Genomic DNA, 10,907 nt, shown 5'->3' on the forward strand with positions numbered 1-10,907 from the left:
TCAGTACCGCAATGCAGCAAGCGGGCTTGAATTAAAGACCATCATCCCCTTAGCTGGGTGTTGCAACAGATGGTGGTGATCTATAAAGTTCTGTGGCGAAGGGAGGCTGAGGGGGAGCCTGTTCAGGGGCTGTTGCTCCTGAAGGATGTGAATGTTCTCCAGTTCTTGGTTGGGCTTTTCTCGCTCGCATCTCCCGTGTGATAATGTGGGAGTGGTGCGCTTGAGTCTGGGCTTGATTTGACTTCAGCCATCTGAGTTATCTGGGCCAACTCGGAGCGGGAAAGGCTCGTTGTGAGCCCAGAGATGTGGCAGCATGTCCAAGGTGGGAACCTGAGAGCTGGTACCAACGTGTGCGTATGCAGGATGCCACCCTGCTAAAAATACTCCTTCCTCCTTCTGATGCTGAAACCCCTACGTGGTTTTTGGCTCTGCAAAAAGAGAGGATTGGATGTCACCCGGGGGTGTGCAGGGAGGTTCGGTGTGATGGTTTGCTTTGGGAGGGGACCTGTGTCTGCTCGGACCATGTGTGCTGTGTGCCGTGGTGTGGGCAGCTCCCATTGCAGGCCACGCTCTCTTCTTCTTCCGCTGCCTTGGAAGTGCTGCAGAATGTCACAGACACAAACCAGCGAGCTGGTGTGTCAGCCTTGCTGCTGTATTGATGTTTGCTTAATGAGAGTTGGCATCTGGAGCTGCTTATCCTTTGCCCTTGAGTATAAAACAGCACTTTGACTGCAACGGGCGCTGGTGTTCAAAGTCATGATCAGGCTGTGAAGGTATGGCAGGAGAGCTGGTGGGAGGAGGCTGTTCTTCATTGTGGGATTAGAGACTTTAAGCCTTAGAGGAGCCCATTCCACCTGAATGCATGTAGCAAAGCACCAGTAAGGGGACTGGGGTAAGACTATGCATTCCCCCTGCAGAGAGGGCTGGATTTGGGTTTCTTCCCACCCTGTCTTGAGTCAGCGTGGAGGACAAGGTCATGCTGGCCAAGCAGGTGCCCTGGAGAGCTGTTTGAGGTGGTTGCAAGTGGCATCACCTGCAGCCCTCAGTGTTTGGGTAGGTGGGCAGAGGTGGTGAGGTCAGCATGGCTGGGAAGCCTCGTGGAGTGGGCAGGGGGAGAGCTCTTAAGCCCACGCAGATTGGCCACCTGCCTCCCAGGGTGATGCTTCCTATGAGACGTGGCTTGAATACAGGGGAGCAGATGCGTGAAATGGGAGAAGAGTCTGTCTGGTGGTTCCTGCTACCTTCCCGCCAGCAGAACTGTTCACCTGGTAAATCTGGTGAGAATTTTGTGGGATCCATTAAAGCTGTTGCAAAACCTGGTGAGAATCGGAACATGAGATGTTCCAGCTGGGACAACCCTGAAGGCCCAGGTTGTACCATGATAGGTCTGCCTGCATCCTCCCTGCGTGGGGGTAACACCGCAGATCATCTCCTGCTGGGGAACAAGGCCAGTCTGTCACGTTCGTCTGTCTCTGGTCCAGTGTCGACATCAGAGCTTGATTTCAACCTGCTATGAGTTGGCCAAGAGTAACTGGAAACGTCTTGTGGGTAGCTCTTCTGAAAGCCATGCTGCAGAGTGAGCTCTGGGGTGACTTTCCCAAGGCAAGGCACAAACATAGCTCAGATTGCTCTCAGATTGCTTTGGGAGGGTCAGGTGGCATCTCAGATGCTTCCAGACCTTGCTGTGAGCCCTCTGTCTCTAACAGGAGGAGGAAGCCACTCACTGGCAGTGGTGTCTGGCAGCTGAGAAGCAATGTGCTTATCGACGTGATCAAAGGTCCTGATGCAGGACAAGCGTTAATGGGCAGAGTGTTTCTGCTGCAATTCTCTGAAGTAGAGACTGACCCCGGGACATGGGAGCAGGTTCCCAGGGGCTGGGGATGTCCTGAGAGGGTGGGTGGGCTGTGAACTCACGCGGCAGCCGAGCTTGTTCAGGCAGCACTGGGGGGTCCAGCTCTCTGCTGCTGCTGCAGACAAGGCTATACACCTCGTTTAGCGGGCTAACGGGCTTGTGCCGAACATGTCTCTCCTCCCAGGGATGGTGGGATGCTCAGTGGGATGCCCAGCTCCTTGTGGGGTGGGAGGCAGCAGAGCTCTCTGCCACTCATCCCTGTCTGGACAGGGACACCCGAGTGCATAGGAGAGCATCGCTGCCACAAAGGTCTCTGCTGTCAGCCTGAGTGCCAAGGCTGATCCACGTATTGGGAGGGGATATTGCTTCATTTGGGAGAAAAGTAGAGAGGGTTACCTCTCGGGGAGCTGAAATCACAGATGTTAAGGGCTTTCACACTGCAAGGAGGCCAGCTCGGGGACTTCAAATGCAATTACATCTGGGAAAAGCACTGGGGTAGCAAGGAGTGTGCAGTAGTGCTTAGAGTAAGAGGAAAATGTGCTTCTGAAATGAAGGTGTGACCCGATTCCTTTGCTCCATTTTTCCACGCTGTGCGTGTTTTCATGAGGCACTGCTCCTGCACAAATCCACATACAGTACCTGAAGCAAGTCTGAACCTGAGGTTTTGCTTTCTCCCAGTGCTTACATGTGTGCTTTCTCTCAACAGCTATCAAAGTGAGCTGTGTTGGATCCTGTGGGGTGTCTAACAAGATCAATGACACAGCATGGACCGTGGAGGAGCAGTACTTTAACAGCACGCTGTCTCTGGCAGACAAAGGTAAGGTCCACAATGACATGGTGGAGATCTGTGATTCTGAGATGGTCTACAGAAATGTATCGCCAAGACTTCAGCATCTTCTTGATGTGAAATACCCCTGCACAGGCTGCCTTGGCCTGTGCACAGAGGATGGGAGCCAATGTTAGAGACCCCGAGAGCTTAGAAGGAGCTGTGCAGAGAGACATCCTGAAGAGCTGCAGAACTTGGCAGCCACCCTGCAAACACTGCTTGCATCCTCTGGCCCTGCTCTGCCTGAAACAGAGCTGCCAGCAGCGACTTCTCTGCTGTTTCAAGGCCGTGTGGGTTCACTCTGTTCCGCTTCCTATGTGTGTTGTCTGTGGTGGTCACAAAACACTGAGCAAAGCTGGTCAATAGAAACCGGTTGCAGGCCAGGAGTAGTTTGTGCTGAAAGGGATGTGGAGGTGTCACTTGTCCTCCAAGAGAAACCGTGAGAGCATGGCAGGAACAGCCTCGAACAGTTACCACCACATCCCCTGCAAGCCAAGATGCCCAGAGATAGCAACGGGGTTGTATTATCCTGTGGGGTAAAATGACACCAGCAGCCTCTGGGGAATCTGGGCTCGAATGAATGCTGTCTTTCTGCTCTTAAATAGGTCAGCCGTACCACAAATAATTCATGCTGTACCCTGGCTCCTGTTGAAATCAAGACGTGCCAGTATTCACCTGCTGAAGGCAGTGGCTGGAGGCGCCACTGTAATGACCAGCCACTGTAATGACTGTAATGTGGCAAAGCCCCGGGGCAGCGGGAGCTCAGCCCTCTGATGCTGTTTTATCTAATAACAGGAAATGGGTAAAACTGAAGTGGCACTTTCTGCTCGCTCAGCAATTTTTCAAGCAGAGCTTTTAGCATTGAGGGGAGACTGACCTCATCCTTGCAGTAACTGGCGAGAGCGCTGCTTGGTCAGGTCCTGGAGAAGGGAGACAGCTGGCTGGCTTGCCTCTTGGCTTGGCAGGTAGCCCAGGGGCTGTAGTTGGAGGTAAACTGCCTCGGAGGGCAAGGAGAAATGTTCCTGCCTGATTTTTGGATGCGGCACTGAGCACAGCCAGAGACCCCAGCTGTGAATGTCGGGGTAGCAAAATCCCCAAAGCTTTATAAGGTGCTGCAGGCCTTTGAGCTTAGATGAGTTGGGAGCTGGAGGCTGCGAACGATTGTGGACTTCTGGAGAGGTTTAAACCTGCAACTGCACTGAAAAATGCACCTTCCAACTTTTGTTTCTAGTATTTAATGATTCAAGGGAGAGCTGTGATACTGTGGTCAGTTCTGTCCTGGTAAGGCTGAGCAGTGGCAAAAGCCAACCAGGAGATGGGAGTGAGAAGAGGTGGGTGTGCTGTTTGTTGGTTTTGCAGCCCCTGGGAGGTTTTGATAGCTGCTTTGGCAGTTGGTTCGTGTGAGATCGCCCTTGGGAGCCATCCCCTTGACAATTGGGACTAATGTGGGCTGGGAAGGATGGAAAGAAAATGCATTGATGGCTATGTGCTTTCATGGCTCTGATGTGTCCCCTTTGAAGGCTTGAATTCCAAAGATGGCCAAAATTTGGTTTCCCAACTCTTAAACTGTTCATAGAAAGCCCTAGTCTTTTGGCTCTTAATTTTCTGGGACCCAGGCTCTTGTATCTTGCTCAGTGCAGTGCTGCTATCTGTCAACTGCCGGTATTGCAAACTCTGCCAGCCTGAGACGTGAGCGGGTGCCCGGAGCTTGGGCGGCAGGGGTGGGCTGCTGGCTCTGCGATGGAGCCGGTGCGGAGCTGGCGGATGCCCAGCTGCATGCCTGCGGTGTGATCGGGACAGAACGGGCCGGCTGAAGTCTTCCAGAGCTACTGCAGCTCCAGGCAAGTGAGGGCAGAAATGGTAGTGCACGACTTACCAGAGATGTAATGAACTGAAGAGAAAAATCTCTTGTAGGACTGCAGGGTCCTGTGCTCGAAAGCTAAGGTGTGTGGTAGTATTGTTACCGTCCTGTCTTGCAAAACTCCAGTGCAATTAGGGGGAAAAGCTTGGTCACAGCTACCAGCAATCAATCTGGTGCAGCGTGCCAGGAACTTGTGTCAAAGTGGACACAACCGCTGGGAGCTCTCAGTCTCTGCCTTCCAGCTGCAGAGAAGCAGGTGTGGAGGGGGCAAGCAGTCCCTGTGTGTGGGATCGTGGCCAAGGGCAGCGCTCGTGGGGCATTCGCTCTTTGTGCGACTGGTACAAGCTCAGGAGTTATTGTCCTGGACTTGCCATGTTTGCCCCATGCCTCGAGGATGCAGGGGAGCGAGCGATGGGATGTGGGTGGGAGAGGGCAGTGCCGATGCTGCCTTTGGACCCAGGTCCTCCGCCAGAGACAGCTTTGAAACCGTTCCTTGCAATTGCTGCGCTGGCCTGTGCGGATATGGAAACAAAAGCCCTGGGGGCTGGCACCGCTCCAGCCTGCAGCGCGGGGAAGCGAGATAACTGTCTGCTGTCGCAGCCCTTGCCGTGACATTGATGCATGTCTGGGCTGGCGGAGCAGCGGGGAAGCTGGGCTGCTTCTCCGTGACTGCCTCCGCTCCTGCCTGTCTGTCTGCCTCCTTCCCTGGGGCTGCTGGCATCCTGGCACGGCACAGCAGGGCAGTGGCTGGGGTTTGCTAGGGGGGTCGTGCAGTGGCCTCGTGGTCACGAGCAGCAGAGCAGGGCCTCGGCACTGACTCAGCCACGGTGTTTTTAGGCTCCCCAGGAATAGCTCTCAGCTGCCCCGGCCTCTCTTGAACAGAGTGTGAAGGAGCTTCAGACGGACAGACGGTCAAAGCAGAGCTGTCCCTTTCCCTGTGACTCTGGCCAAGAGCATTTGGCAGGGATGGGCAGCTCTGGTGTCTGGCAGCAAAGCAGTTTTGGGATGCAGCTGCTTCTGGGGAGGTGCACTCGGTGCTTGTGGGTGCTCCCTGGGGTCCCTCCAGGCAGGTCTGACGCACAGCTGGGAGGGGAAACTGAGGCAGTCTTGTGCTCTTGGGGCATGGGGCATTGAGCTGGACTATGCTCTCCGCTGGGTGATGGCAGGAGCCCGGGGTGTGGCTGAGTTAAGGGAGTCGGAAGCGTTCCCAAGCCAGAACCCCCAAAGGAGCACGGGGCCAGCCTGGCTGCAGGCCCACACCACCGGTACACAGCTCCTTCCCTGGCCGCAGGCAAAAAGCAGCGAATACCCCAAGCGAAGGTTACTGCAGCTGTGGACAAATACTGCGGTGGTTCATGGGACGGACCTGCCACGTGCGTAAGAACATGCAGAACCCCCCCCGGAGTGAATACGTGCCTGTTCCTTCAGGTGAGGGCTGGCTGTGCCCACCCTTCCTTCTCACACCCTGAAAAGCAAACAGCAGGAGGGAGGGCAGGGACGTGGGAGGCCTCACGGTTCAGGTGGTTCACCCTTTCTGCGGTGCTGCAAGAGCATCTTGTCCACAAAGGGGGATGGAAAATGGAAAATGAATGGAGGAAGGGTAGGAATTTGCTTCTGCCTCAGAGGACTCTTCTGTTCCTGCATTCCCCTCCCTTTACAGCAATGCTGTTACCTCTCCTTTTTGAACCTGTGCAATAAAAAAAACAAAGGCAAGGGGAGCAGCGTGTCCCTGCCCGTACTGGGTCGGGGGGAGCAGCCAGGCTGTGCCCAGGGCTGGGGGGGAGCATGATGCCAGACTCCCCACTGGCACCATCCCCAGCCCTCTTGCCCGATAGCATCAGCTCGGGTTGAGGGAGGATCCCAGGTGTCCCCAAGGCCACACAGCCAATGCATCTCGGTCTTGTCCGTCCCTGGCGAGCGGCTCGTGGTCCAGCGGGGCTGCAGCAGTGCTGGCACCTGGGGGGACCGTGCAGGGAGGCAAGCACAGCCTGAAAACCAACCCGCCTTGCTCTCTTCCTTCCTACATCCTGAGCAGTAACTTTAAAAAACAGCCATCTGTGCTCTTTGAGGACACGTGGGGGGAAGGGAAGAGGAGGTTTGCAAAAATTATCAAGGCTTGGATAGCTCTTTAAGCATCTAAGAGCGACTCCACACTTCTCCACCCACGCACCTTTGCATTGAAATAAGTGAGGAGGCTGCTTATCCTCTGTAGCATCAGGTGTTGCTTGTATTACATGCTGGTTTTGTTGGTTTTGGTGTGGTTTTTTTTAAGGGTGTACATTGTATGAGAAAGGAGGCAGGTCCTGAAATAACCCAGATGCCCGTTTTGCAATATAAGGTGTTTATTTAAAGCACTGGCTTCATCCTTAATGTCCCTTCTCACCCCCTCTCGGAGCAGCATCCAGGATGCGGAGGGTTCAGCCTTGCTACTGGAGTATCTGCAGGTTGGTGACCGGTGTATTTGCTGCAGAGGACCCTGCCTGTGTCTGTGCTGGCGTGGTGCTTGTCTGTGCTCGAGCAGTGTGATGTCTGTGCTCCGGGAAAGCCTCTTGCTGGGGCTGAGCAGGAGCTGGAGGCAGCGGGCACCCGTGAGCTGCCCCGGGGAGCTGGGGGATTGCACATGATCTGTGCTGTAGCCTTGGCAGTAACACACAGGCCGGTGGTTTAATGAACTTGGGCTCTTTAGATAAAAGCTGCTGGAAAGTGCTGAGCGTACCAGCTGGTCTGGAGCCTTTCGCTGCTCTGTTTGCTGAAGGACCCAGTGCAGCCCCGGTGAGGTCGCTCAGCCCACGGGTGGTTCTCCAGGGAGGCTCATTATTTGCCTCCTGTATGAGAGGCTGAGGGGGGATTTGTTTTTCCCACTTAGCCTGAGTTTGACTTGGACGTTGTTCCCTGGTGCTGGTTTTTCTTGGGTCCTCTTTTTGCAAAGAAATGCAATAGGGGCAGAGGGGAACCTTGCAAGTGTTGGGGGCTTGGGTTTCTGTAGGTGTGGGCAGCGCAGGAGATCAAGCGCACCAGTTGCAGCGAGTACAAAATAGCACCGCTTCTACTCGCCGCTCTTGGACAGAGAGATGCTTCTCTTGATCCAATATAATGGAGTAATTCAGCTCTGCGGAGGCCTCCCCCTCCTCTCCCCCTCCCCTGCCACAGCTCTGGCCTTGCTCAGCAGGAGAGGAGCAGGTCCCTCGTGTGCCTGTACCCACGCGGGGCTGTTTTCTTTGGACACTCTGTATCTCTGACCGCACACGCAGCTCTTGCCCTGTGGATGGCTTGTGCATGTAAAGGTAGACTTTTGGGGGTTTTTTGTTCCCTTTAAATCCTACTTGTACCTGAGTTGAACCCGTGCAGGGAGCTGGCTGTAATTTCCAGCTGACCTTACTTTTGGCAGCTTGTTAGTTAGCTAGAAGGCACTGCAGGGAATTCCTGGCTGTTCTACGTGCTTCCTTTGCTGGCAGATTTCTTGCAGAAAAAAAAAAAGGGGCAGCTGTGCATCACCTCTTCCCCGTCGTCGTTCTCTGCTGGCCTGGCACAACACCTTCACGGCCAACAGTTGGCACAGGGTGACGACTCTGTCTTCTGGCTGAATTTACAAAGCTTAGTGACCTGACTAAGCAGGCATCGAGGGACTTGTGTCTCTTGTTCTGTGCTCGGGAATCGCTGTGCGAGCAGGAGGTAGCAAAGCAGCAGGTGATGCTCCTGGACAGCCCCTGGCCAGGTAAGAGCAGGAGGGTGCCCGTGGGCAGTGGTGAGCCATTAAAGATGTGCTGGTGCCAGGTCCTGGACACACTGTGCTGCCAGGTTCAGGAGCAGTAACTGCAGGTTCAGCCCAGGAAAACTATGTGGAAGGAGCTGCAATTGCCTTGGGTCACAGCAGCTTCCTCAGCACTTCCCAATTTCTTGCCTCAGTAGATCACTGTTAATCCTTGGAGTTTTCTTGCAGCATTGCCATACTGCCAGGTCCTGCTAATTCATTGAAAATGTCACTGAAAACTGCTGACGCAGAGATTTGTGAGCAGTGGAGCCCTAGCTTCAGTGCTGGGCTGTTCTGGTGTGTTTTCTTCCTCTCTCTGTACCTCCCGTGTTACAGAAAGGTTTCTCTCGGCAGCATCAGCCGCATCGGAGCGCTGGAGGTTGTTCCCGCTGTGTGTTTGCGTGCATGCAAATCTGGCAAGAATGAGTTGCTGGTTTGAATGGGAGCTTGGAGATTGTGCTCCCTCGCTGCCGTACGACAGCTCTGCTCGGCTGAAGTGCTGCTCGGGAGCAGGAGAGTTCTTGTTTAGGCAAAACGAACCTGAGCTAAATGCCAAATCTTTCCCCAGCAGGTTTGGCCGTGCGTGCTGGCAGGTCGCTCTTCTGGCTGTCCGCTCTTTCCTCTGAGCCACCTGTGCCAGCTGCAGGGATGGCACAAGCAAATGTGTGCGTCTGCCCTCATTTGTTGCGGTTTGTAATCCTGTGTATTAGCTTAATCCACCAGAGACTGGGTTGGAGTCCTCACGCTAAAGCAGCAGTGGCCCGGCATTGCCTGAAGTGCCCTGCTGCTGATAACATTAATGCTTCCCATCCAGCATCTCTGATACAGCCTCCTGTGAGCTAGAAGAGCTCCAACCTTCTCGCTTACGTCCAGTATCCAGTTTTCTGTGATGCAAAGGTGGATGAGGAGAGACAGAGGAAGGCAGGGGCGAGCGGGGCGCTGGCTGTCAGGACTGCAGCAAGAGTGACGGTTCTTTCAGTAGCAGGGGAATCGGTGTCCTGTAGCACAGGACAGAGACAGGACTGCCCGTTTCTTCACCCAAAAGTACAAAACACAAACCTGCTGCTTTCCTGTTCTCTACCTGGAGAGCCTCGAGAGGAGAGTACCCGAGCTGTGCACCAGCAGCACTGGTATCAGTCTAACTCAGCCCCGTTGGAGGAGCTTGCCTTCCCCAGGGAGCAGGAGGGCTGATTTTAGGCAGCAGGAAGACTATATTGCTACAAGTGATGGCAGGGGGACCAGCAGGCAGCAGGTACCTTTCCGTACTACATGATTTGGCCCGCACAGTTAATGCATCACTCATTAAGTAGCCAGAAAGAAATTGCCATATGGCTTGGCCTGCTGTTCCTCTACTAGAAGAACCAAAAAATATGTGTATTCCAAAGGCGCAGCTTCTTCCCAGTCTAACATCTGCGTGTGCAGCAGGAGGGTGCAGAGCCACTGCCATCTGCTTGGCAGGTACTAGCCAGGAGAGTCGGAGGTTGGGGCAAGAGCCCCGTTTCGGTTGCTCCCCAGCTCCTGTGCCTGGGGTGGAGGGACACCTTCCAGGCTCCTGGTTGTGGCTACACAGCAAATAGCACCCTTCTCTTTGGGGGATGGAGGGAGCGATACACAGAATATTCATGTTTTTCACCCTAGTCTAGCCGTGGATGAAGCCTGGCGAGGCAGAGTTGTGTGTTGTACCGCACGCTGCCGGTGCCTGGCCCTGCGGACTGCTGCGTGCTCAGACGTCTGGGCTCTTTCCCCCAGTGCACCAGAGTGTGAGATTTCACAGGGGTGAGTAATAAGGCTTGGCTGAGTCCGTTGTGTTTGTGCATCAGTGACGAAGGCATCTCCCAACCCTCTTCTGGCTTCCCTTCCTCTGGCACCCACCTGGAGGTCCCGACTTTGTCGTGGTGGTGGTCAGCCTTGCAGAGAGACGGCTGTGACTGCCTGTGCCTTCTGGCTCCCCAGGGACGGAGGTGCTGGGGGAACCAACCTGAGAGTTGGCGTTTGGCAGATGTCCCTGCAGTGGAACTTGTCTGAACGTGCAGCCCAGGCAGATCCGGCCCCACTGGTACTGTGAGACTGGCCTGTTCGCAAGAGCCCCTAACCGAGAAAGCTGCACAACAGCCCTGGGAAGCCCAGGCGGGACACAGCAGGTAGGGCTCCGTGTCCTTGTTCACGTGGGGTTGGTTTCTCCGGAATCCCAGACCTGCCCTGCTCTCGTGCTGGGGCAGAGGCTGCCAGAGGACCTTTCCCAGCCCTTGGCTGGCTGCTGGCAGGGCAGGGTGTGGGCAGGCGGTTTCCCCTCGGTCTCTCTCGGAGCGGTGATGGCTTTGAAGGGCTGGTGACTTCCCCTGGCTGCGGGCTCCGCCTGGGCAGGGGCCTGGCAGCACCGGTCAGGGAAGCTGCACTGCGCAGAGGAGAGTCCAGACCCTTTCAGCACCTGAGCTGTAGCAGAGTAAGCTCAACTTGCATCATTTGTTTAGCAGTGTAAATACGGATGTGTGGTTGTTTCACCCACGCACAGTTACGGTGGTTTTCCCATGTGGTTGTGCAGCAGCACGTTGGTTTGCAGGGAGCATGGGGAAACCTTTGTGGATCCAAGCAGAGAAGGCGGTGCACCCAGCGGCTG

At 55.0% G+C, this 10,907-nt stretch overlaps 1 protein-coding gene across 1 annotated transcript in view; it reads left to right on the plus strand.

Annotated features, from left to right (window-relative positions):
* Positions 1 to 2,558: 2,558 nt before the first annotated feature.
* The window catches only part of ARRDC1 (arrestin domain containing 1), a gene marked incomplete at its 5' end in the record, with an annotated part of 18,049 nt that continues 9,700 nt past the window's right edge, over positions 2,559 to 10,907 (plus strand). The window contains one exon of the mRNA XM_009704555.1: positions 2,559 to 2,669. Coding sequence (XP_009702857.1) covers positions 2,559 to 2,669 — 111 coding nt within the window. The remainder of the gene's footprint in view (positions 2,670 to 10,907) is intronic.

The sequence above is a fragment of the Cariama cristata genome, unplaced genomic scaffold, assembly GCF_000690535.1.
Source record: "Cariama cristata isolate BGI_N322 unplaced genomic scaffold, ASM69053v1 scaffold35347, whole genome shotgun sequence".
NCBI lineage: Eukaryota > Metazoa > Chordata > Aves > Cariamiformes > Cariamidae > Cariama > Cariama cristata.